Source organism: Hoplias malabaricus, chromosome 1 (genome assembly GCF_029633855.1).
Source record: "Hoplias malabaricus isolate fHopMal1 chromosome 1, fHopMal1.hap1, whole genome shotgun sequence".
NCBI lineage: Eukaryota > Metazoa > Chordata > Actinopteri > Characiformes > Erythrinidae > Hoplias > Hoplias malabaricus.
In genome coordinates, this window is record NC_089800.1 from 14,842,618 (window position 1) to 14,868,896 (window position 26,279).

The 26,279-nt window shown below is 41.1% G+C and overlaps 1 protein-coding gene across 2 annotated transcripts in view; it reads left to right on the plus strand.

Moving 5' to 3' along the window:
- Positions 1-5,467: 5,467 nt before the first annotated feature.
- fndc3bb (fibronectin type III domain containing 3Bb) overlaps positions 5,468-26,279 on the plus strand; it is a 61,085-nt gene continuing 40,273 nt past the window's right edge. For both annotated transcript variants that reach the window (XM_066646862.1, XM_066646863.1), the window contains exons 1-3: positions 5,468-5,592; positions 18,752-18,885; positions 18,969-19,044. In XM_066646862.1, the coding sequence (XP_066502959.1) occupies positions 18,778-18,885; positions 18,969-19,044 (184 nt within the window). In that variant the 5' untranslated portion in view covers positions 5,468-5,592; positions 18,752-18,777. The remainder of the gene's footprint in view (positions 5,593-18,751; positions 18,886-18,968; positions 19,045-26,279) is intronic.

A 26,279-nucleotide genomic window follows, 5' to 3' on the forward strand; every position in this document is an offset into this window, starting at 1 on the left:
CTGTGTCTGCGTGGGTTTCCTCCGGGTGACTGTCTGTGAGGAGTGTGGTGTGTTCCCCCCGTGTCGGTGTGGGTTTCCTCCAGGTGCTCCATTTTCCTCTCACGGTCCAAAGTGGATTGGCGACTCAAAAGTCTCTGTGTGGGTGAGTGAATGTGAGTGTGTGTCGCCCTGTGAAGGACTGGCACTTCCTCCAGGGTGTGTTCTCGTTTTGTGCCCTGTGATTCTGGGTAGGCTCCGGACCCACCGCAACCCTGCACTGGATAAGCGGTTACAGACTATGAATGAATGAATGTCATGGTTATGTGATACTCAAGTGATAAGTCAATTGGAGCTGATGACTGTATTCAAAAGACCAAATAAACCAGTCACTATCACTCTTTTTAAAAACTAAGAGTTTATTGTCTATTTAATGAGTAAATTACATTATCTGTGGTTTTGTGGTGGAAACTGATAAAAGTGCCTAGCTGAATTAGAGAAGATAACAGAAGATCCAGAGGTAAGCTTGAGAATGAGGACCTTTATACACGAAAGAGCAAGTTTCCTCTGTTCATTCTGATTAAATGTTTAACAATATTAAGGAAGTTGAAGTTTTTATTTAAGTATATAAAAGCTTATGCAATATTACATGTTAAAGATTCAACAAATAAGTAGGCCAATTCAGCACCCTGAACATTTTGTCATATTCATCTACCTATTCTTGAACAGCTTTGGCAGTGTGAGAGTCTGTATTGTCCTGTTTAAAAAGAGATCACTGCCCTTGGGGAATACTGTTGCCATGAAGGAGTGTATTTGGTCTGCAACAATGTCACACACACATGAATGCCAAGGTTTCCCAACAGAACTTTGCCCAGAGAATCACACTGCCTCCACTGGTTTGCCATCTTCACATTGTGCATCCTGGTGCTTCCACGTGTAAGCGATGCACAAAATTCATCCATCCACCCACATCATGTAATTAAATCATGATTTGTATATATTATGCCACCTTCAGGCCTTGCCTCGTAGTATAGTTCTGATGCTCTTGTGCCCAAATTCTTTGGCGGTGGACAGGGTCAGAATGAGCATTCTGACCTGACTGAGACTACTCGGCAAACTGCAATGCCTTATATGTTCTGACATCTTTCTGTCATAGCCACCATTAACTTTTTCAACAATTGCGCTTTTGTAGTTCTTCAGTGAAATCAGAGCAGTTGGACCTTCACTCCCCGTGTACTTCAGTGAGCCCTGAGCACTTATGACTCTGTTGTTGCACTTGTTGCACATTTTTGGACCACCTTTGGTATGTAACGAGCACTGCATACCTGGCACACCCCACAGGTCCCTGCTGTTTTGAAGATGCTCTGCCCCTATTTGTCTGGCCATCCCATTTTAAGCCTTGGCAAATAGATATTTATCAGATATATATCAGATATTTATACCCATTTTATTACCCATATGGATATAGTTATCATAATATCTGAGTACGTGAGAGAATAAATTAATATGGGGAGTGTTCATAACAGGATACTGCCACCAGATGTCGCCATTGTCCTAATATACGTGTTCTAAACTGAAGTTGATTTGAGAGTATCAAAGCATGAGATTAAAGTTAGGGTTTTGTATAAGAGTGAAGGGAAAGAACTGTATTAGTCATAGATTTCAGGTGTCTATTAAAAGAGGTTTGTTGATATATATATATATATAACTGTCATCACAATATCATTTACACTATCCAATTATCACTACTTAATAGCAATAATAAAATTAGGTGCAACAGGTAAAAACTGTGCCACATAGCTCCAGGGTTTTGGGGTCTTGCCTTTGATCCTTGAACCTTGCTTCACTGTCTCTGAGGTGTTTGATGTGTTCTCCTCATTTCTGTGTGGGTTTCCTCAGAGTGCTCCAGTTTCCTTCCAAATTCCAAAAACACATGTTGCTGTGTGAAACTGTCCACAGCTGTGAGCGACTGGATGAGTGTGATGCCCTGCGATGGCCTGGCTCCCTGTCCAGGGTGTGTTCTTGCCTTGTGTCCAGTGATTCCGGGTGGGCTCCAGACCTACCGCAACATAAATCAAGATATATTGATTATGATGATGAGTGAATGAATGAATAAAATAAATTGTTATTGCTGTTATTGTCACATGAAATGCTATTTATTCATGCACAATGCCATACTAAGCAGGTGTTTATTTGACCATGTAGCTCTTCTTTTAAATGTGATATATTTAGGGTGGAGTTCTACGTATAAATAATTTAAACAATTCACAGAAGTGAAATCTGCATTTGGATTTTTTTCTCTCTCTTTGCTTTGAGGCAAGGGTTCCTCCTTAAACTGTGGCAATGCACATCTGCGTAGACATGACGCCTAAATGCAGCTGCATGGAAAGTAGGGCATGCAGCACAAATACTTGTGTGTGTGTGTGTGTGTGTGTGTGTGGGGTTCCACTCCAGGCCAGGAGCATGAGGGACGTGAGCTGTCTTGTCTGCTTTCGTCTTGGACTCTGTTAATTCAAACCTGCCTTTAAATCTTCACTATTTTTCCACAACTCTGGATAAAAATGCTGGATAAGACCAGAGAGGAGGAATTATTAATAGTTTGATCATTCTTATTTATTAATACTAACGATGGAAACTGTGAGCCACTGGTGTACATTGTTTTTCTCACTGGTCATTAATCAACATTGTAGTCTTCAGTCAAATAAAAGGCCTTAAACTGTTTACACATTAAATATAAAATAAAAGTTTGTGGACACCAGCTGGTCCATCAGATCATTTCATATGAAGGGTATTAATAGGGTATTTCACCTACTTTAAACATGGAAACCCACATGTGGGGACCATGACATTTAAATTGGTACATTCAGGAACTACAGAGCTGATGTGTCATCTCATATGAGTTGCATTTTACAGGAAAAAAAACATACACTTGATAAATAAAAATTCATAAAACTGGTTTACTATTGTTTAGAGCTTAAAAACAACGTTTCATTTTTAATGTTAAAATTCCACTGAAACACGGGTTGGTAGGTGGACTGGCGACTCAAAAAGTGTCCGTAGGTGTGAAGATGTGAGTGAATGTGTGAGTGTGTGTGTCGCCCTGTGAAGGACTGGCGCCCCCTCCAGACTCCGGACCCTGATCCTAAATGGTAACAGTGAGGATCTCAAGCCAAATTTTTTTCAGATACAACAAACACTGGAGTATGTTTTGTTACAAACACCATGAGCACACAGATCACACAGGATCAAGCATCTGCTTTCAAGGACTTTAGCTTGTAATACTAATAATAACAAATGCCATATGCAGAAATCTAAACTCATTTATTCTCACCTATACATCAGCAAATATGTTCATATCATGCATTTTGCTTATATTTTCTGACTCTAAAATCTACTGAGCATCTGTCAAGATGTATACACCCAAAACAGTCCTTATTTATATTTACATGACCATTTCCAGTCTTTCTTTCCCCTTCCATTTAACCAAGCTCTGTTTTTCTTACTGAGCCTTTAAGAGTGCTACATTGTGTATTTGGTGGCTTTTCTGATTGTCTGCCCTGTATTGCACCTCATTTTAAATGTAGACCAAGTGTTTTGAGCTAAGCTGTTGAAGTTTGAATAAGCCTATATTTATAAATGCATTGTTTTATGTGATTTTACATACCACCACCATGTCAGTGCCATTGCAGCACTAAGAATGATGCACCACCCAAATAGAACCTGCTCTGTGGTGGTCCTGCGAGGGTCCTTACCATTGAAGAACAGCGTGAAAGAGGCAGACAAAATGAGTAGGATATGCAGAGTCACAGATGGACTACAGTCTCTAACTGTAGAATTACACAGTGCTCCTGTCTGGTCAGTGGCGAAAATGGACAGTGAGTGTAGAAACAAAGAGGTGCTCATAATGTAACGGCTGATCAGTGTCCTCTCAAAGGTGGAATCTTTGATTGCTCTTTTATCTGACGGGGACAGTGTTGTTGGCGTATCAGGTCTTGCGTGTTTGTGAGAAGACCCATTATCTATGTCTTTATTTTTATTTGACCTCTTGCACTTTCTTCCTTGTACAATTGTGTTATCTTATATTGTATTTCAGAAGAAATCTTTCAATTAATTAATGATGTTTTGAAAAAAAATATAGGTAAAGATTTCTTAACTAATCACTTCAGCTTTGTAATCAATATATTACTCGTTTACTAACGCAATCAGTCACATAGCACTAAACTTTGTCAATTTCTTCAACATGACACTAAAACCATTTTCTCCAGCTCTGTTCTCCTGTGTTAAAAGTGACTGCTATTCTCGGAAATGTTTAAAATACCTGCCAAGTGAAAGAGTGTCATTCCATAACCTGCCTTGTAGCACTTAAGTAAAATTAAATTAAGGAAAAGACATGACCACAATCAGATCCTCAACTCCCTTCTGTATTAACTGCCCTTTTCTGGAATGTGAGTGTGTGAGTGTGAGAGGCCATATGTGCACGTATGATGATACCTGGTGGCTAAATCACATTAAATTTAATGGGGAGACCAGCATAATTCGTTTGGAAATGCCTGAAGACATGGAAAGTTTTCAGAAGTTATCGTTTTTGTCATGTTTTTCTCTGATGGACATCTACATCTGGACCAATCTGTGGATTTTTAGTAGTTTATAGCCTGGGGCAAATACTTATTTAAACTCACGGTACACTATGATTGACCTAGCACAATTTCCTTGGCAGCTTTATTGGAACCCCCTCTGATTTGTATTGCATGGTTAGAGATGTACAGTTTGTGTCACTACTTTGGATTAGTGGGCAGTTTCTAACATGTGTGGTGGACCATTCTCAAATTTGCAGTGACACTGCTCCCAGGGTACATGATATACACATACTAGCTGCTTAAATGTTTCATCCTTATTAGGCTTTCTTTGTTTAACTTTGATACATAAAGAGAGGTGAAATAATGTTCATGCTTCTTTTTCAAATTACATTTTTTTTTCCATATTTAGATATGTTAGGAATGGCTCAAATATCAAGGGTGATAATATAGAGGCATTTCTTCTTCCTTATCACCCATGGCTGAAGTGCCTTTTAGCAAGACACCTAACCCCAAACTGTCGCCCTGTTGCTAAGGTTGTGTGTTCACTGCCATGGACGTCATAAATGCAGTCTCAGTTTCCCTGAATGGATTAATAAAATATGACTTTTTTCTTCTTCTTCACAAAAACAAACAAAGAAACAAAAACATGAGTTGAAATGAAAAGTTACATTAGTGTATGCATTACTTTACCCACTTTTTTTGTAATGGTCCTTATAATATTGAATAAAGCAGCTAGAATAATGGAGAACAACACTGCACTTTGAACCCCAAGACCAGAGTTTGAATATCCCTACTGGGAAGGCTTAAGCTCAGTTCTTTGGTGTTTTACGGTAATGTCGAGAGCTCAGTCTTCATTCTTAGTGTTTTACGGTAACACCCCCCCCCACCCCCCACCCCTTATTCACTGCCACATAATTGACATGGCGGAATCCCACATTCCGCTCCACTGTGGACGTAGCAGCACGGGGATGGCGAGGTTTTAAAAATTCTCACACAGAGGACTTAAAACGGGGATTAGCGGGATTCACAGAGCACCAACGTGAGTAAAATAAGCGTCTTTTTTGCCTACAGCGGGTAAATGAACGCGGTGCTTTTAAACGCAGCTTTTGGAGATGTGAATAACATCTGGCCAAGTTAGAGAGAGCTGAGAGCTTCTGCAGAAATTCAGACGCCGGTTTTCTGTCTGGACCTGGTGGGAAAAAAAAGGAAGTCTCGAGTTGAATGGCTGAGGCAAAATGAAACTTAAACACTCCCCAGACTTATTTATTTTGTAAACTTCAGCTTCAGCTAATGTTTCATAACAGAATTGTGGTCCACGTCGCTTGAGTTTTTCTCCGTTTGAAAGTTTTTTATTAGCCTGTTGTAACTTAACCGCCTCTCGGTAACGACAAGTCTTTAAAACCCACAGTGTTTTGTAAACGTCTGCTGTGATTCTTGAAGTATTTATTTCCTTATTTCCTGATTTTTTTCACTTGGGTGATCCATAGAAAACAGGTCAATTTTTCGAAGATGTAGTTGGCCATTATTTGAATTTTCCTGTAAATAATTCCAAATTTCCCGTCGAATAAGTAAAGGTGGGAATGAAGGTCCAGCTTTTCTGGAATGGACTTCGGGAAAGTTCTGGAATTCGAAACTTATGAAGGGCCTCGACAGTTACAAAAGCGTCGCGAGCTCGTTCAGCATCAGGTCGCACAATGAGCCCCGCTTTCTTGGGGTTAAACCTGAAGAAAGGCTGGTTTTATTTATTTAAATTTTGGAAGTGACACGTCAAATCTCAGCAGCTGTTCGGCAGATAGCGGGGAAGTGAAGTCATGCCAACGAAACGCACAAGCTCCCAAACGGAGCCAATTAACGTTAGCCACAGCGCTAAAGCTGAACCCAACTGGAGCTCAGCGGTGATGCTTCCAAGCGCAGACGTGTCGATATGAGGCACCGTTTTCCAGGCTTTTCTCCATATTGTTTTTTTCTTTCCTGACCCCGTCTGCACAGGTTTGATAGGGCCTTATCAGAGGCGAATGGTAAAAGGGATGTTAAACTTTGTTTTTTTAGTTTTTAAAATGTTATTTATGGTAAAGTTTTAACGCAGCGGAGGAAATCTGATCCCAAACACATGACGTCACACGGCATTCCAGAGCCAATGCTGAGGTGTAGAAAGCAGCATTCTCCTTTTCTCTGGGACTGAGTCGTGGCCCTCCAGTAAAAGGGCCTACATTATAGAAAACGGACCTTTACCTTCCTTACCTTGCACCTCCCGAGCCTATGCAGTTGCAGAAATGTCCCACTGTGAATGGACTGTTTTTGAGGTCACAGAAAACATCACGTTTACATATCAGTAAGCAAAAAAGCACGTTATAAGGAGTTATAAGGAGCGGTGCAGTCTGGGCAAAGCTAAATATACTTCAGCCAAATAGATTATGTATATTTGTGTCTTACAGGAAAAGAAATATGAACAGCCGTTTTGTTTTTATGGGCTAAAAAAGAGAGGCTGGGAAAGGGTCTTGTAAAATGAGTTATGTTGTTGGCTGTTTTTGTTACACAAGATCTCATTGGAAAAAGACAAGAAAAATATATGACATGACTCTTTTTCAGTCCCTAAATGATAAGTCAGCAGTGATTAAATTCAGATGTGATGCATTTTTTTGGAGGGGGGGCAGTAGGTCTCTCTGTGTCAGCTTTTGCCCTGATGCTTTATCTCTTATCATTTTCCTGAATGATATCAACTGCTGTTTGTCTTGAGGGCTGGAACAGGTGTGAACTGCTCTAATGTCTAATTCTGTCTTATTACATCTAGGAAACACTGAGTTAAGATGGCAAACATTAATCCTTATATCATTCTGAATTATAGCCCATGTTAATTGCAGTGAAATGTAATGTAACAACATAGAACTTCACCTGTACTTGTACCAGACAAATCAGAAATGGTAAATAATTTGTGTTGTGACATCACACCCACAACTAACTCACAGTTTAGCATAGTATATGCAGTTTTCAAGATTCAAACCAGAATAGATGGCTGTAATAGACAAAATCCAGCCTTGTTTTATACATAAAAATAACCACTATGTGAATTACAGTTACAATATTAATCAGATTTAATTTCAGATTTAGATGTTTTGTCCAAATTGATCAGTCCTAGTTAAACTAGGCTGAGAGCCGTGTCTCCCATCTGCACCTAGTTCACCTCCCTTACAGACTCTTCTCTGCACCAAGCTGCCTCAGTTTCAGCCCCTGGGATCCTGACCCAACCGCTGAAAGAATGTGAAGCCTCTGGCATTCTTTTGCAGTGCCATTCTCAATCCCCGCTATCCAAATCTGATAATAACACGGCAGTCTCTTTGGGGTGTATGTTGCCACACTATTTTTAACTGCAGATTTGCTTTGTGGTTGAATTTGTTTAATGCTGGAACAACATATTGATAAGAAGGACATTTCATTGCTTAACTGACTGTAGGGAAATGAGGAAACTATTTTGGAAAAGGTCCTTTAGAGACGGGAAATAACACATCTGCTGCATTCATGTTTGATGGAGCTCTTAACACTTCCCCTTGCATTAGCATTGAATTCCAGGCAACATAGTATCACATAGTGATCCTCATTGAGCCATTGCTGTGAAACTGGACCTCCTTTGTAATGGCAGTCTGTAATTGTTTTACTAGCAAATCACAGGCAAAGGGGCATGTTCAAAAGACAAGGTGGGAATTCACGCAGGATTCACACTGTTGGTTCTATTTAATTTGCATTTTGTAAAGTATAAGGTAATTTAATGTGCCCTAAAGCTAATGGCACTTACTGCTTGAAGCTCATTGGAACTCATTTTATATTTAAGTTTGGGTTTCTGCTGAGAAAACAATGCCAGCTTTTGAAATAAATTACATTGCACTTTCTTTAAAAACAAAGTTAAAATTTCCTGTTACCAGTTGTTTTTGCAGCGAAATGTCTTGAGAAAGTATGTGGTACTGAGACTTTTAGCTGTGCTTGTGGTGGATAGGAATTTGTCTGTCACTGTAACCTAACTAATACCCCTTTTACACATGCACCATAATCCAAAATGTGTTTACCTAGAGGAGCTGTGTGTGCGAACTTGACCACCCGCAACGTTCGTTCCGGACCTTACCCGGACTTTATCCTCCTCGAGCCCTAGTAAAGGCTCCAGGTAAAGTCAGAGTCTTGTGAGAATGGTGCGGGAAATGTTACGGAGTTTCTCCTGAAACGACACGCCTAAACCACGTGTTTCATCTCCTGCTGCAAGAGCGCGCCTGAGGCATAAAATCTCCCGCTTTGAGCTGCATATGTGAACAACCGTTCCGGGACATCTCCAGACCTGATACTCCGGAGTTTCTCTAGAGATTCTCCGGAGTGCATGTGTGAAAGGGGCATAATTGTAGCTTTCCTTGTCCTGTGATATTTTATGTTTCGCACCTGGTTTACTGCAGCACTATCCCCCACTTTTCCTCCCTGAGGCTGCAGTCTTCCCTTCAAGATTCCTTTTTGAAAAGCACTGATGTTATCCACAAGCAATGGCCATAGAAGTCTGAGGCTGTTCTTTCTGATGGCAAAGGAAGGTCAGGTGTTGCCCCCTATCTGTCTCCATCAATTCCTGAGAGAGGTTTTAAGCGTCTTTTGAGCTGCCATTGTTGCCTTTGTTGATACAGCCAGACGGGTTGTGCCAAGTTACTGTAAATGCCAACTGCCCTGAAGGCACACTTCTGTAGCTTTAGAAGACCATATCTTATGAAAACCTGATGGTACATTTGGAGAGACTTTAGGCTGGCTTATGGATTTTGACCTGACTGGAATTGGACATTTATCTAAATTAATGTCATCCTTCACCCCCCACCCCCACACACACACCCAAAAAAAAGTGTATGGCTGGGAGCTACAAAGTTTGTATGTTGCTGTATCATTGCTGTGATGACGTTGATGAGAACAGGCAATTTACAAGGTTAAGACCTAATTAACAGGATTCAGTAAACACATCCTAATTATGTGCCAGTAAAATGGCACCAGTGGAGCATGAACTGCCCATGAGCTCTACAGGCGGTCAGACAGAGCCTCCTCAGATCAGCTCTATATACTCCAAGGGGTTACAGGAGCAGGTGGTTCATTTTTCACCTTTTAATGAGCATGTTCAGAGCACACCATATATTGAAAAGCCAGCATTAAGTTAACAGTCGATTTACAGTTAAATTTGTGTGGGACATATTTAACATGGCTATATTCAACCTTTACTTTTTACCTGTGCTTATGGAAGTGCCCTTTTGGGATCACAAGACTGTGCATATTGCTTTACAGAAAATGGCATTATTAACTATTCTAATGAGTAAGTAATGAGAGAATCCTTTTGTATAACAAACCAAAACAGGTAGTGAAGTGTCAGATTAAGCTCAGCAATCCATTCTACATGGAGAATAGCATGGAAGTCAACAAGATGTGATTATTCAAACACGCTGTGGTTGTGAACAACATCATCAACAAAACAAAACAAAAAAATTAATCACTATCATTTCAGTTGCTACTTAATATTTCTGCCAGGAAAATAGCTTCTTTATACTTGGATGCAGTATTGGAGTGCTTTCAAATAATCCAAATGCCTTGATAGCTGATGTTGTGTAACATCAGTCCCGGAAGATATTCCGGAACATTATAGATGTGCTATCACTTTTTTTTTTAAGGAAGAATGTGTATTCCACAGTGGGATCATTTCGCACATGTCAGAATCGGCTGCTGTTTGATGTTTAGAGACATGTAAACAAGCCTGAAAGAAACCTATAATTTAGCATTTGTGCCTTCCTTCAGAATAAATGAAGTCAGAATGATGACATATGTGGTAGTTAATGTTGCCGACTTGATGACGTGCTTGTGTCAGTCGCACTGTGTTATTTGCAGCTGATACAGGCAGGTGTGTAACAGAGTATTCTATGTTTGTTGTTTCCTGCGTTCAGCTTCAAATACTTGTGAACCGGATGTCATCTGACTGATATCAGTTTAAGGTTAAGTGTTATTCATGTTTGGTGACATTCTTTCCAGTGTATTTGATTACGTTAATCAATATGTTAATGATGTTATGACAGTTACGGACAACTTTTAGAAAGAAAGTTAGATCCAATTTGTACTGACACTTAAGTACACTTTGAAATTTTGCTTGTCGGTAAGTTGATGATAATCATTGACAGGACACCTTTTACAAAGGGGGCATAACAGAGTATTTTGGAATTAAACTTTGAACTTAATTGGGCCATATTTTGTTTCTCACCAAGTTAGGACTCACTTATTTAGAGCTCCAGTATTTATTGACAGTCTTCATTGTCCTACCTCTTCTTCACCTTTGTGCTCCACTTTCTCGTAGATGTAATGTCTTTGACTGCAGTTATTTTGCCTCCTGCTTGCCCCCTAATTACTGTCTTCTCCAAACACTGCAGCCACCCCTGGGGAAGTGCTCCCCTTGGGTACACACACCCACCCACCCTGAGCCAGTTTACTGGTGTGTAAAATGTAGCTGAGGCCCGAATGAGGATAAGGAATTTGACCTGTTGACCTTTTAAGGAGAGAGAGGGGAGGAGCTTGAAGGGGGGATTGAGCTGTGTGCTTCTCTGCATGTAGACGTGTCGCATGGCCGAGGTGTTTTTGCCCTCTCTGTGGAGTGCTTTTTGGACGTAGGCCTTGCTTCTGTGGTTAATTAAGAGTGAGCAAGGCTCTTCAATGAAACAGACAGAATTCACACGGCTCTGTGTGTGGGCCCACACAATTATTCCTCAGCCTTGTAATTAACTTAGTAGTTTCATGGTAGTTACCAAATTATTTTTGGTGACTAAAAAGATGAACTTAAATGTATCACCCTTAGGGTTGCCCAATTACTACAATTATACGGATTTTCTACAATGTTGATTAAAAGGCATTTAATGTACTCAAGTCTTGAAGTTTTATTTTAAAAGGGACACATTTTATCTCTGTTTTAAACAAGTTGGATTAGGTCTATGGGCTAAACAAAATATTTTTATGTTTATGTTTTATTTTTTTAAGTTATTTGCACAAAATCACTCTCACATAAAGAGATCTCACCAGCTCTGTTCTTGCCAGTTTCAGTCCCTTTCAGAATGAGCCGTTTAAGGACTCTGTCATATTTATGTATATAAGCTGTTGCTGGCCACACCCCACCCATCCCATGTTTACACAGGTGAGGGGTGTGCCAGGGTGGTTCTATGCAAATGTCCTTATTGTGACATTACAGTAAGGGAGCCATCCAAATGGCTCATAAAAGCATATGATTCCTGACACCAAAATCTTTCAACTGACTCAGAGAAAATGGATGGATATTTGTTATTATTATTTTTATTTTTTGCGTTTGTAGTGTTTATAGGAGCAGTAGAGACCCAAGTGGAAATACAAAAGGAAAAGTGAGTTTTGCATAAAATGTTCCCTTTAAATCAGTGAATGCACCCAATTATTAAATATTTTTTTCTTCTTCACCCCCTTGTTGTGTTTTTTGAAACAGTAGCTTAGTATAATGATACATTGATTTCTTTTTATCTTTATTTATTATGAAACTGTAAAACCAACTACGAGCTGTTCAAACTGTAATGATATAAAGTTTCATACATTTTGCAAATATGGCATATTGTGTACTAAATAGGCATGGCAAAGAACAACTAGGAAGTTATGCCTAGTTGTAGAATATTTGCTGATATGTGTGTAGTTCCATAAATATTTAAAATGTATATTTTGCTTTTTGATGAATTTATAAGAAGATTGACTATTTATTTATTTTTATTTGTTTGAATTCTTATCTTTTTGAATGGTAGGAAAAAATATTTGTTCAAACATGATAACTAAATAATGTAGTGCAGCTTAATGGCTTAAAAAAAAAAGAAAAAGAAAAAAACGTGGTTTAAGGGGCCTGTTTTGAGTTTCCACAGAACTGGGAAGTGATGTCATTGGGCCTCCCACCTCTCTATTCCCCCAAACTCCACCTGCTGTGCAGTCTCATTCCACCACTGAACTCTCTGTGATGCTCCAGTGTAAGAGTGATTTTCTCTGGGGGTGATCCTGATACTCTCCCTTTTATTATGATTGGGGAGAAAGATTCAGCCACAGAAACAGTTTGACCTGGTTTAGATGCTCCAGGCTCCTTGTCTTCTAGGCGGGATCATGTTTCCCTTGTGTTAGGGGGTGTGGTTACGCAATGCTGAGTCTCAATTCTGGGAGCTGTTTTAAAACAGCCAAGATTTCTACATTTTTTTGTATTTGTTTGTGTAGTACCAAAAACATTAGTTTTTTTCCATTTTCCATCTATTCCCTGTTTTGATTTCAGTCACCTTGACCGGTCCTAAATGGTGATATGTAGTTAACTGGGGTGTTTAGGCCTAGGTAAATTGTTCAGTGCTGAAGGTTTGTCTTTGAAATAGACTCCTAAACTATCTAGTTTACAGAGTATAACTATTGCACTGGCTTTATCAGGCAGGCACAGTGTTATTTAGACAACCAATCAGAAATCTAGATTCTCTAGCAAGCGTGCTTATTGACCCTCTGATGCTTATAAGGCCAATTACATACTGATGTGGCTTCAGCAGCCCTAGAACTGTATATGGCTGTATTTGAGTTATTTCTGTAGGGTAGAGTAGAATGTTTTCTCATTGGGACAAGTAAATACTAGTGAAGTGTGCACACTTTCGAATGACAGAAATAATAAAAAATGCCCATCTGTATTTTGGAGTTCAGCTGGGTGGGCATTAGCTGGAGTGCTGTGTCTTCAGGGAGGGCCTGGGCTGCACCCTAGCTTGGTTGGGTCATTCTTTAAGCCCTCACATTAAAACATGGCTTTGGGATGAGCCCAGATGTTGTTGCTTGGACCAAAGAGAGTGAGAGCATATGTGTGTCAACTGATGTGATGAATGTATGACAGTGTAAACTGTGCAGAATGGCCCTCTATGGCTCTGTTTGTCTGCTGTGTTGACCTTAATATACATTCGCACGATCAGTTTGTCAGAGATGATACCTTTGTATATCAGCTTTTCTCTACACTCCTCCCAAAAGCTAAACTTCCTGTGAGGCTGTGTCAGAGGCATGTGTGGGCTGAAGTTAAAGGTCCTTCTGTGCAGTTTCCTTGTATGGCTTTTGGGTTTGTAGACTGTGGTGTGATTGTAGGCAGGCTTTGTGTAGGTCCTAGGCCATGTGTAACTGGGCCGTCCAGTAGTCAATAGACTAGTAACTGTTATAATACAACAGATTGTGTAATATTACTGTTTCAGCTCTGATGCTGGTAAATATTCTGTTAAAATATAGCATTTTAAAGTATCTGTGATGCACACTCCACTCAAACTCTCTACTTGCAGCATGCAATAAAAAACTGGATTAATGTTCTGCCAAAAAACCTACTGGAGTAGCAAACATTCGCGGTTAACAGTCATGCAAGTCTTTTCCATAAATACGTCCTCAAAACCTCTTCTAGCCTCCTCAGTCCACACCTAGGTCTTCATGAAATTTGCACTGACTTAAACAATAAACACAACTCATTGTAGAGTGAACACTGCCAGCAGTCACTGTAGAAAACCGGTGCTGAAATGTCCTACCCTGCTCTAAAAGTTACATAGTGCAGTTTCTTCTCTTCTGAACCCAGAGTAGCAACGACAGAGGCCCTAGTCTGCCTATTAGAGTACAGTGAAACTGCAATTGTACGGTAAAAATTCTACTTAGTGTCTCTTAAACTACATCCGAGATGTTAAATACCATGTTTTAATAATAAAAAAAAAAAATAACAGCTCACACCAGCCGTGAACGCTGGGCTTGACAAAGGGTGATCAGCTGGCTGCTCTGGGCCTGTGCTAACATTTACACAACGTTCCAGCAGCATTCCACTGACGTGTCCTCAGCTTACCGTCTGTCCCGGGCCAGTCTGGGGTCTTATCGGGCCTCAGACTTGCAGCGGGAGAGGTGACTGTTGGAATGAAAAGGAGGAGGGGGTATTTTCTGGGATATTTTTAAAGACGTGATTTCATCCCACAGTAAATGTTGATTGGAGTCGCAGACATGACTCATGATTAGGGCTGGAGGCTGTTGGAAATGGTGAATGTTCAGAGGTGAGATGGAGTTACCCCCGGGGGGGGGGGGGGGCAATCGAGAAGTAGGACACACCATACTCTGTCTAGTACTCTGTGAATACCAGTGTGTGTGTGTGTGTGTGTCTTGTGTCTGTGTATTAGAACAGGAGGAGGTGTGTTGTGTAGGTCCAGTTGTTAGGAGAACAGTTTCCAAGAGGTAAGGTGGGGGATGAGAGCGAAGATGGAGGGAAGGGGTGGAAGAGGGAAGAGAAGTGGGGAGAGGAAAGAGGGATGGTTTCTTGGTTTCCCCCAGTTTCCTCTGTGTTATTACATATCATTAGCTGGATTATAGGGCCTGCGCCAGACCGACTCCCCATCTGGAGCTGTAAAAGTGCCAGACGTGAAAACAGATTGGAACGAAATCTGTCTTTTTAGAGGAGTTGTGTAGGGTGGCAGGCAGCTAGACTCTGCAACTGTCCCATTGCTGCTGTGCGTTACTTATAAATTGCTATTGCATAAGGTTATTCTCATGATGTCACAAGTTTCAACAGATGTTATGTGTCAGGTGCCACTGTGTGCAATAGAAGGTCTCTTTCGTGTGTGTCCCATCAAAGATGTAAAGACGTTTTGGACCTACGTTTTCTGTGAACTGACTTGCAAAGCATGAAAGGGAAAAGCAAAGCATTTTTATGTGCGAAGACTCTTCTGCGGTGTGGTGTACGTGCCTCTGAAAACCTGCTTTTAGCTGATGCTATCTGGAGTAACTGGATGGAAAAAAGTGCTGTGCGGACTGCGGGTGATTTACGTTCCCTGTAATCTAAAGTGAGTCCGTATCCCCAGGCCTGCTGTAGATGGCGTTGTCAAGGAAACGTTTGTTTCCACAGCGTTTGTTTTGGACTTGCGAAGTACAGGATGCAGAGCAGATGGAGCGAGTTTGTGGGGGAGGTGGACAGAGTTGGGGGCGTAATCAAGGGAATACCCCCCCAATATGCGAGCCCATGGCCGTGCTGTGAAGGAGAACCCCTCTGTAATGTGGCAGTAACAACCCCCCCCCTCCTGTCCTATTTTGAATGGGTCCTTGAATCATTTCCCCTGGGGGAGGTTAAGCTCCAAACTCTACCCCAGCCCAACAAAGGTAGAGGCACCACTCATCCCGAGGAATGGCGAGAATGAAGAAGACATAAAAGAAATGGAGGGAGGGAGAGGGAGAGAGAAAGAGACAGAGAGAGTGAATGTTGGTTTTTGAACCCCAGGGGCTTGGTGTGTTAAATTGCTGTGTTAATGATTTTAGATGCTGGTAATTACAGGCTGTGCTATAGTTGCCTGTAGGAAAGGGATTGGGCATGCCTGGAATGGGTGAGAAAAATCACTTGAGTCTTGATGAAACCCTTCAAAATTTAAGGCCGGCTGTGAGTTTGAGTGGACACATTATGACTACATTTTGCTTAGTGCGCAGTTGCTTTGCAGAAGGGAACACTTGTTGCTGCTGAGGTGTTTATAGCTCAGTGAAGGCCCTGCGAGTTAAGTATCACTCTGAAATACTCTTAAAAAGGACCTTTATGTGCCAAGAGATTTGGGGAGAAAGACATGTTATTGCTTTTATGTCTAACACGAAGTGTCAACAAGTTCACCTGTGGCTCCTGTGACTTTTCTCTGAGCTTCTTCTTACACGTGGCAGCAGATATGCTATATATGCATGCTTTTTAAATTCTCTTAGTTTTCTATTGGCCAGGTAGCTGGGAGAGGTATCCAGTGGGACAGGTGAGAAATGCTGTCTGTTCTGGGAAGAAGAGAAATCTGACACCCGTTCTCATTGATCTCATCAGTATGCATGCTTGGCCCCAATGCAGGGCAGATGAGCTTCACGTGTGTAGCCCCGCAGGCTCAGCAATCTGCTAGCGAAGGTGTTTTGAATTGCAGGAAGAAAAGAAAGCATGGAGAAGAATCTTCACTGGTGGCAAAGATTCAAACACTCTTCCAGCAGAAACTGCTTTACTGTGGAAGCTGTTGGTTCAGGAGGTTTACACAGAGTCAGGCAGAAATTTCAGGCTAAATTGCTGATTCCACGTCATCAAGCAGCAGAAGGTGGGGGGACCAAAACCAAGCAAAAAAAAAAAAATACTTTTGGCTTACAAATAATATACAATTGTAAATTTATAATAATTTTTTGTTTCTCAGAAAAAGCAGAATGGTGAGTCTGTTATACCCTGCATTAGGGCTGGGCAATTAATCGAAATAGACATTCATTACTTCTATTCGACATAATCTTGTCTATATTGATTATTTTTATTCTGTTATGTCCCCACTGTGTGTTCACGTACTGCCCCTTTAAAACCACGCTACCAAGCTGTAGTCAAGTGATTCTGCCACATGGAAGCAACCTAAACTCTGAGGCTGACCAAGCGACTCGAGCAGCTCGTACCAAATAAAAACACAGCGCCTGTGGTTTGGATGTTTTGCTTTGACTTTAATTAAGATGATACTGAACAAAAAGAAGTCAAATGTAAGCACTGACCAAAGCACAATCACACACCAAATATAAACAGTGCTCAGAAAACAAGAGGGGAACAAGAAACATTAGAGAGAAAATATTCCCGATTTTATACTGGAGCACATTCACAGTACAAGCCTCGTCACTGAACTGAGGGTCAAAAATACAAAAACAAACTAATCGTTCATTAATCATAATCATGGTAACATGTACAATTAATCGTGATATTGATTTGTGCTCATATTGCCCAGAACTACGCTGCATACATGTAAATACACTCAAATGTTAATTGTAAAATCAAATGTGTATTTATAGTGTGCAAGAAGACAAGTCACCAAAATAACTAACCAGAGTTGAAAACCATACATTTGCCTACATGTACAGAAAAAAATTAACTAGAGCAGTACTTTGCATAATGCTTGTTTTGCTGTTAATATGCAGTACTTATTTAGAGGGAATGAATATGAACATTCAATACTTTGATTATTCCAGAAATTTTGAAAATCAGTTTAAATTAGGTACTTCCAATGTATGAAAATGAGCTTTCTGTTGTTACTTCCTATGCAGTAACAAATGTCTGAACAAAAAAAATGGCTGATCTACTCCAACACATACTTCAAACATATGTATTGTCAAAAGCTCTTGCCTGTCAAGCTAAAAAAAAATTGGCTTTGCACTCTGCAGCTTCATATTTTCACCTCAGCGCAGAGATGGGGAAGAAGTTAACTAGTTAACTGAGCTAGCTATTGGGCCAGCTTGATGCCACCCTGCTGTGCATGAAGCTCCACTGTTCTTTCACCTTGACCTGGAGCAGACTGGAGCTGGCCAGTACTGAGTTAGTGCATTAACACCCCACCCCCACCCTTTGGGGCCTGGGGAGATGATGTAGTCGATAATTAAAGCTGTGAAAAATCAATTATTAAAAAGTGATTATTAGATTTAATTGAAATGCCCTAAATACTAGCAGAATGTAGAGTCTGAAGCCTCTCTGAACGTGTAAACTGTTGCCATGAAAACAGATTCACCCAGAGTTCACCTCAGTCACATTGAAATTTTGTGGCAAAATTGCTGCGTCTGTTACAGCGAGCACCATCTGGATATTTGAATCTCATTACCAATCTTGTATTATTTTTCTCATGTAATTAGATTTTAGTGGCCAGTTCATCAGTCTTCCTCTTGTACCTTTTTCCTCAATCTGCTCATTATAAGTCCATTAGAGCCAGCGGTTCTGGCACAGGTGAATTTATCAGTGTGAGACAGTGGACATATCCCTCCAACCATCTCACTCTTTCCTTTTCCTGAGTGCCTGGTCTACCAGCTGTGGCAGAGAATTAGTCGTCCCATAACTTCATTTATATACAGATTACCTCATGCTTCTACAGATTACATCATCTTATAAACGCGGGTGACATCATGTGTAATGACTTTGCCCGCTTCTATTATCCTGATGGCAACTTCCTATAAGAAGTGTGTTCATGCATGTGTTTCTGCTTACGTGTGTGTGTGAGTGGGTGTGAATGGGTCATGTTCTTTGATCTTTTAAACAAGCCATTTGTGGACGATTGTGGTTTTTAGTTGGTGCTAAAAGAGCAGTCCACTCTGGTGTGGTGTGAATTTATTATTAATGGTGCATGTTTGTGAATTTATTTATTTATTCTGGTCCCTCTCTTCAGCGGCTGTGCAGGGGAAGGCTCCATGAATGTACGTCACCATGATGATGACGGACCAGATGCTGGAGCTCCCGCCATTGTTGAACGGCGAGGTTCCCATGATGCACCACGTGATTAACGGAGATGCCTCTCAACAGGTGAGCAAACAGCCTCAACCGATCACTTCCTGACAAGACCCTGTGTCTGAGTACAGGCTATTAATGGATGTTTCTGTCTACAGGTGATCTTGGTCCAGGTGAATCCTGGGGAGACGTTCACCATTCGCAGAGAGGATGGAACCCTGCAGTGCATCCAAGGTCGGTCTTAAATACATTACCCTTTAATCAACCCCAGGAAGATGTGATATGATGTGATTATTACAACTTACATGAATTTGGGGACATTCTGGAATGGTCCCTGTTGCAGTATTACAGTATTTATAGAATGTAATGACTCAAATGGCTTTTCAATGTTGTTGTGTCTGCATTCCTCAGATATATCCTCCTCTGTCACTAGGAGGGAATTTTAGAGGGCTTAAAACAGACACATACCATGTTTGTTTGACAAAAATGTGCTAACAGCCTGCCAGCAGTTTAAGTATTTCAACACAGACTTGTCAGAATTAAGTTGATATCATCAAGGTACAGATATATTAAGGCCCTATGTTAATACACTATTTATATACAATAACACAAATACAGCTGTCAAAATTTTAGTGCCGTCATGAAGACTGGCAGGCACGGCCTGTGGAACGGCATCTGTTTGCACTGGATTAGACTATGCTTGTTAATGTTCTTTTAACTTTATAAAGGGTTTGGAAAGGCTGCCCAGCACCCCAGATTAGTGCCGAAGAGAATTGCATTATTCCTGTCAACAAATAAACCTTGACCGACAGACAGAGGAGTGCACCACATGCCGTTGGCCTTGTCCCTCTGTGGACTGCTGCTGCTGTTTGCACAGTAAAGTGGTGCTGCAACTATTAGCTAATTCAATTTGTGGGACAAGAATTGTGGAGCCTGTGGCACAAGGCCGTTTGGGTGACAGAGGCGAGAACATTAAGGGCAGGTTCAGTGGAAAAAGAGGGAGAGAAGAGGTTGCTAACAGCATGAGAAGCTCTCTGCCTAGCGTGTTTCCAGACGGGCGTTAATTATTAGTGGAGCGACCGTTGAGGCATGCATAGTTTGTTTAATATTCCAGAGTTCTTGCGTACGAGCCCAGCCAGGTGGCTCTACTGTTATCGTATACAAGTGCCTTTTGTTGTTGTTTTTTTTTTTTTTGCTTTTTATTTATTTTATTTTTTCACGTCTATGCTACCTTGCCATTTCTGCTGAAAGTTGCTGATAAACCTTTTCCCAGGCCTTGGTAGATGGGTCCACTTGGTTTGTATGAGTACTGTTATCATTTTTTAAACATTTGTCTTAGCCCTGTTGAGGCTGGTGTGTGTGTGTGACCCAAATGCCTTCAGCAGGAATGTCCATACTTGCGTTACCTCATCTTGAGTTGCTCAGAAAGTAACTGTTTCTGGGTTTGATGCAATAAATTATGGCAATTGTCATTTTTCTGTCATTACGTCCCTACAGCTTGGCAGCGCAAGCTTGGTCCCTTGCTGGGCATGAAGGTTTGAGCAATGAAGCCTGGCAAAGCCATGGGCAGCAGCCCAGAGTGGGTTAAGACACCCACAGGCGTCAACCAGCTGCCTGCTAGCTCCCTGGGGGCTGCTCTACCACCTCTGGCCCTTCTGCCTGGAACTCGTGATGGGTGGCCAGAGGACTGGCAGGCAGCACAGGGAGGAGAGCATGTTCCTCCTCTGCGTTTCTGAGTAATAATTACACCCTGTATTTGCTGCTGCTTGGCTGTGTGTAACGTTGGTGTAGTAAGATCCTGTGTTGTCATACGTTTAGCTAAATAATTAATTAGGATTTTAACCATTTAATAAAAATTCTATAATAAAAAATGTATCAACCACCGGTGTGTGAATCCATCTAAAATTCTAATTAACTAAATAAACTACAGTGCCTTTTTTAAAATTACTTTGCTTGTCACAACATATTTTCACTTAGCGAGAAGTGAATTATATTGTGAGGAAAATTTCTCTGTCTTTCCTGTTGTGTGTATTATATAGCACTTCTTTTTTTTTTTATTTTATTTAAAACACTGGCTCTGATGCGACCGTGAGCTCTGATGTGGGAGATAGATATAGTGTTAATGTGTGTTCATGTTTTTTCTCTATTTCTGCAAAACATTGCAGGAAAAGGCCTTGGGATTGGTTGTACTTCTTTGCCATAAATGGAAACTGAATAAGGAATATGCTACAGTTAAATTAAATAATGAAAATAGAAGTGTGTTTATGTAAAGCTCTCTGTTGTAGTAGTAGCTGTCTTAGACAAAGTGAGTTCTACTGTAAAAACGTGAATAATTTAAATATTTAGTAATTATTTTGTTGGAATTTACTGGTGCATCACTACTGTTTTCCTCTTGTACACTTTTGGACTTATTTTGGCAGTTTTAACTTTGTATCTTTTTGTATAGAACTGCTTGTGTGTGTTCATAGGCTCTTGGCACATGGATTAGTTATATTTAATACATTTAAGAAATTCAGTTTTCTATCTGTGTAACTTTATAGATTTTTATTTTTTCTATCTTTAATATCTCAAGGAGGTCAGTTCCATGAAAGACTAACTTCACCAAGAGGAGTGAACAGAGAGAACCTTTCTCTCCCTTCATTCCTCACTCCTAACTGTCTGTCTTTAGGCGGCGCAAGTATATTTCCTGCTGATGTGGCAGAGGCCTTCCCCGTCTCTCGCTCTCGCTCTCCCCTTTTCTCCCTCCTCCTCCTCCTCCCCCTTCTTCCTCTTTTACTCCACTCCTCTCTGCTCCTCTTTACCTCTTTGACCCATTACTACAAAACTTCAACACCTTCTATCAGCCGCCGCAGACCCTCAAATGTGATGGTGAAAAACAGCCCTTAAAGAGCGTTGTATAGAGAAAGTAAAAGCCGTCAGACAACGAGGATCTGGAGAGCAACTGAAAGAATGTGGTCATGTGGAGCTGCACAGCTGTTAACAGCTCACGCCTGGCTGCTGCTCTCGCTCTCTCCAGGTTATCTTTGTGTGGAGAGCAGACATTTTTTGGACTCCAAAAAAGAGCCACAATAACTTAACATCCAGGCCAGATGTGGCCACAGCCTTGAGGAGAGAGTAGTGTGCCGGCCTTTGATGTGTAGGTCGGACACACACACACACACACACACACACACACACAGAGAGAGAGAGAGAGACCTCTCATGATGGATGGCAAGAAGCTGGACTGGGATGAAAAACCCTTAAAGTGATAGTCAGTTTATACAGTTTACCCACCCCCAAAACTGTCGATCAGAAAAGATGAAGTTGCTTCTACTTTGTTGGGCTGGTTTTTGAATCTAATATAACTCACAATTATGTAAGATTATGAGCATCATCATGTTTGGTGAGCTGCATGATGTAATCCCTCAGCTTCAGCTTCATCTAGTTTTTAGTAAAAGCTCTCACTGTCTCACTTTAGTTGTTCTGAAGAATATGTTACTTGGCAGAACATGGCAGAGCTTACAACAACACCAGCAACAGTCTTGAAGACTTTAGTAGACACTTCTGTGGCGCGTTGAGTATTTTCTTTATTAACAGCTTTATGGAAATTGTCAGAATGCTTCTATTTGAACGTGTGGTGTGAGCGTTCTATTACGTGTTTGCTACTTTATCTTTGTAGTTCCAGTACACAACTAAATATCCAGACTTTGGGGAGAATTGTGTAAAATAGTTTCCTAGAGTTTAATATCATTTATTAGAATGTAACATAATTATAGCTTGCATTATTTTGCTTGTTACATGCTGTAGTTTTACAAAAGTTGCTCCTTGGTATAAAGTCATCACGAAAGCATGAAATTATGCTATTGTCCAACATGCACTACATCAGCTAGCAATAGCATTGGAGAAATATTATAGAACTAAATAGCTAGCCAAGCTTGGAGAACCAAACTGGCATTAAAAATAAATCAGTGTATATGTGATATATATTATGTGTACAAAAATTTTGTAAATCAAAATTCAAACATTCTCTCACTTTTTAAAATGTTATTCTAACAGTAGAGTAGTATTAAAATTGGCAATTCATTTTTTAGATGCACATGCTTTTGCAGTGATTTTTCTTGATGGAGCTTATAGTAAATGCAGTGACCAATAAGTTCTTCTCACTTGTCAGATTCAGAAATTCAAACATTTACCATAAAATGGCCACAGAGTGGGAGAATGCTAGAATCCTGAATTACAAATATACTTTACGCACACTTGTTTGCACACCTAATAATTCAGTTCAGTATTTCAGTTGTATTCCTGGATTTTTCAGTCCGGCAAAGTTTCAGAGTTACAGCATGTTTCCAGAAATTAATTTGTGAGATGAAACAGTGAAAAAACCCACATGTTGTGTTTTTTGTAACATTTTTCAATTCACTGTTTATCATTTCATCAGCCTGGCTCTGTAAAGCAGAAGAGACCGCCATATTAGAAGCAGTGATTTAGCCACTCCTCCCAGCTGGAGCAGAGGTAGGATCCAGCCCAGTGTTCTTTCTGCTGCTGGAAGTCAACGCCTCTTCCAGCCCTGAGGGAGGAATGGCAATGAGCAGGAGCTACGGGACTGGATGGTGTTTTGCTCCTCCAGCCAGGTTCACTGCAAAAACTCCACATACAAATCCCTGCTCATGCCACTCTTTTCATCGCCTCACTGCCATTGCTTCTCCCAGGCTTAGCTGGTTCTCTTTCCTCCCCCCCCCCCTTTTTTCCTCACTCTTTTGCTCTTTTATGGCGCAATCTTTTTGGGATTTTTTTTTTGCGTCCTTTTCCTGCTGCAGAGGAAAGCCCCTGCGCTGCGCAGATGATCATAGCAGAGCCTTGATTCCATTGCTGTGAGTCACCCAGCTGTGGAACAGTGCATTTTTGTGTGCATCATGGAGAGAGACGGAGACAGAGAGAGAGAAAGAAAGAGACAGGGAGAGAGGGCTGAGAAAAAGGGCAACGCTGTGTCTCACCCACATCCTTCCATGCAGCACTGTGTGTGTGTGTGTGTTTGTTTTGTCTCACTCTTTACTTTAGCCCATTGGCACACAGGCGTTTTTGAGCCAGTGAAGGAAAGCTCTTTCTCCCTGAAAGCGCTGAATGTTTCTCGCTGCTGGCACCAAACATTCTAGAACATTACACAGTGGAACATTCCAGCAGCTCTTTTTTCTTTCCCTTCCTCCTCCTCCTCTTTCTTTCTCTCTCTTCTTTCTTCTTCCCTTTTTCTAGCTTTTTTCTTTATTTTTCCTCTTTTTATGTCTTTATCTCTCCTCCCTTCTTTCTCCATCATTCTCTCTCTCTTTCTCTCTCACTTGCTGTTCTCTCTCTCACTTTCTGTTCTCTCTCTCTCTCTCTCTCTCAGTCTTGTCCTTCTGTCTTTCTTATTATGTTTTCCTTTCTTTCCTTCTGTTGCATGCTTTCTATTTTGCCCTTCGGTCTGTCTCTTTTTTTTTCTCTCTTCCTCTTTCCTTCTTTTGCTTGCTAGCTCATGGCCCCTCAATTTGCCCTTTTCCCCCTCTCTTTCTTTTTCTTTTCTTTTCTCTCTGTTCATTTATTTTCTTCTTTGCTTGCTTGCACTTTGCCTCTTGGCTTCGTACTTTTCCTTTTTGTCTCAGTTTCTCTCTTTCATTCTTCTGTCTCCCTCTCCTCCTCTTTCTTGCTGACCTAATATTTACACTATTTTCAGACACTATTGTGTCCTGTGTTCAGCCCCTGACTTGTTTTTATGAGGTATTGGTTAATTCTCCAGCTCCAGGATAACGAGGGTAAATAAATTAATAAATACATTAATTACAAATAAAATAACTGAATAAAAAATAACACTGGAATGACGCCTCCGGTCCAGACCAGCCAGACCTCTTCTCCTCACCCCGATCCTATCCAGCCAGACTTCACTGAAAATAACATGAGTGTGCACTTCACAGAAACGAACTCCCTAACCTTTGCAAGCAGGAAAGCTTCTCTAGAGCGGGCACCAAAAACACTGCTCCAGTGGAAAAAACCACACACTCTGCACCATTCAGTGCACTGGTGCTGCCCACTGCTCCCACTGTGGCTTTAGAGTGTTTTGTCTGGTCGTTATCAGGTAAAAAATGCAGTCTCAGGCTACTTTTCTGTGAAATCACAAAGCCACGCTGATTCCACTCTCACCGAATGGAGTAATGTGAGCAGATCCTGAGGGTTTTTGGGGAGTTTTTTCTTTCAGACAATGGTGCCATTTATGAACATGACAGACTAGACTTCACGACTTCACCCAGACAGGGCCGATCCAGAACACACTCACTCTCTCTCTCTCTCTCTCTCTCTCTCTCTCTCCCCCCATCAGTTCTTTCTTTTTCTTTCATTCATTCCTTCTCTCTCTCTCTCTCTCTCTCTCTCTCTCTTTCTCCCCCCATCAGTTCTTTCTTTTTCTTTCATTCATTCCTTCTCTCTCTCTCTCTCTCTCTGAAGAGCGAACACCCCTTCAGATCATGTCAGAGCAAGGGGAACTTCATTGTGAGCCCAGAGCATGCCTGAGCAAGTCAGTCTCTCTCTCTCTCCCCATTCCTCCCCACCTCTGGCTTTCTTGTTCTCTTATCTCACACTCCCCACTTTTTTTGCCTTGCTCCCTCTCGTCAACCCTTTCTTCCCCCCCCCCCTCTCGTCTCTGTCTCAATATTCCATGGTTTATTTTTCACATCTCTCTCTCTCTCTCTCTCTCTCTCTCTCTCTCTGTAAATGAGCAGTGATTTGAGGTGCTGATGTGTGAGCTAGAGCTGCAGTCCTCCCTCCTCCTGCCCCAGCTGTGGTAGAAGTGGGTCAGTCGAGGAGCACAGTAAAGGGCAGGGGGGTCAGTCGCCCTTTTTTTTCCACCACATTTTTCCACCAGCAGCCTCTAGGGAGTTACCCTCCACAACAGTCCCTTCATTGGAATCACTGTAGTGTGCATATGGGCTGTGCAGTGTAGCACTTGTTAATAGTAATCATGATATTAGCCTATGCGCTAATGATTTTGTATTGGTCCGCATTACACTAGATTATTTTGTAACTATTATACTTTTTGTCTGTAGAGTGTGAAAACATAATTAATAGCAAAGTGCTGATGACTAAACCAACTAACTACGTTACTTGCTGTCTCTTTTCAAAATTAAAAATCCAGGAATGGCAAAAGACACCTCCCCATACCATTCTGCTCTACTGACATATGTACTGGTCACGTAAACACTGCTGACATCACTATCCAGATGTACCCTGCTGGTCACCTAGTGCAAATCTGGGTAATGTCAGAGTGAGCCCATGTGTGAATAGAGCAGATAATGTTCCAGAGAATTCACAGCGAATTCATACTGTGACTCCTGCACATGCTGCACAGCTGCTGCCCTATTCCTAAACCATGCAGAACATTTCCTGTAGTGAGAATGCGTTTGACCACGGAACATCTTCAGTTGTACGTTACTTGTGTGGAAGGTCAACTCTTTCTCCCTGTCCAG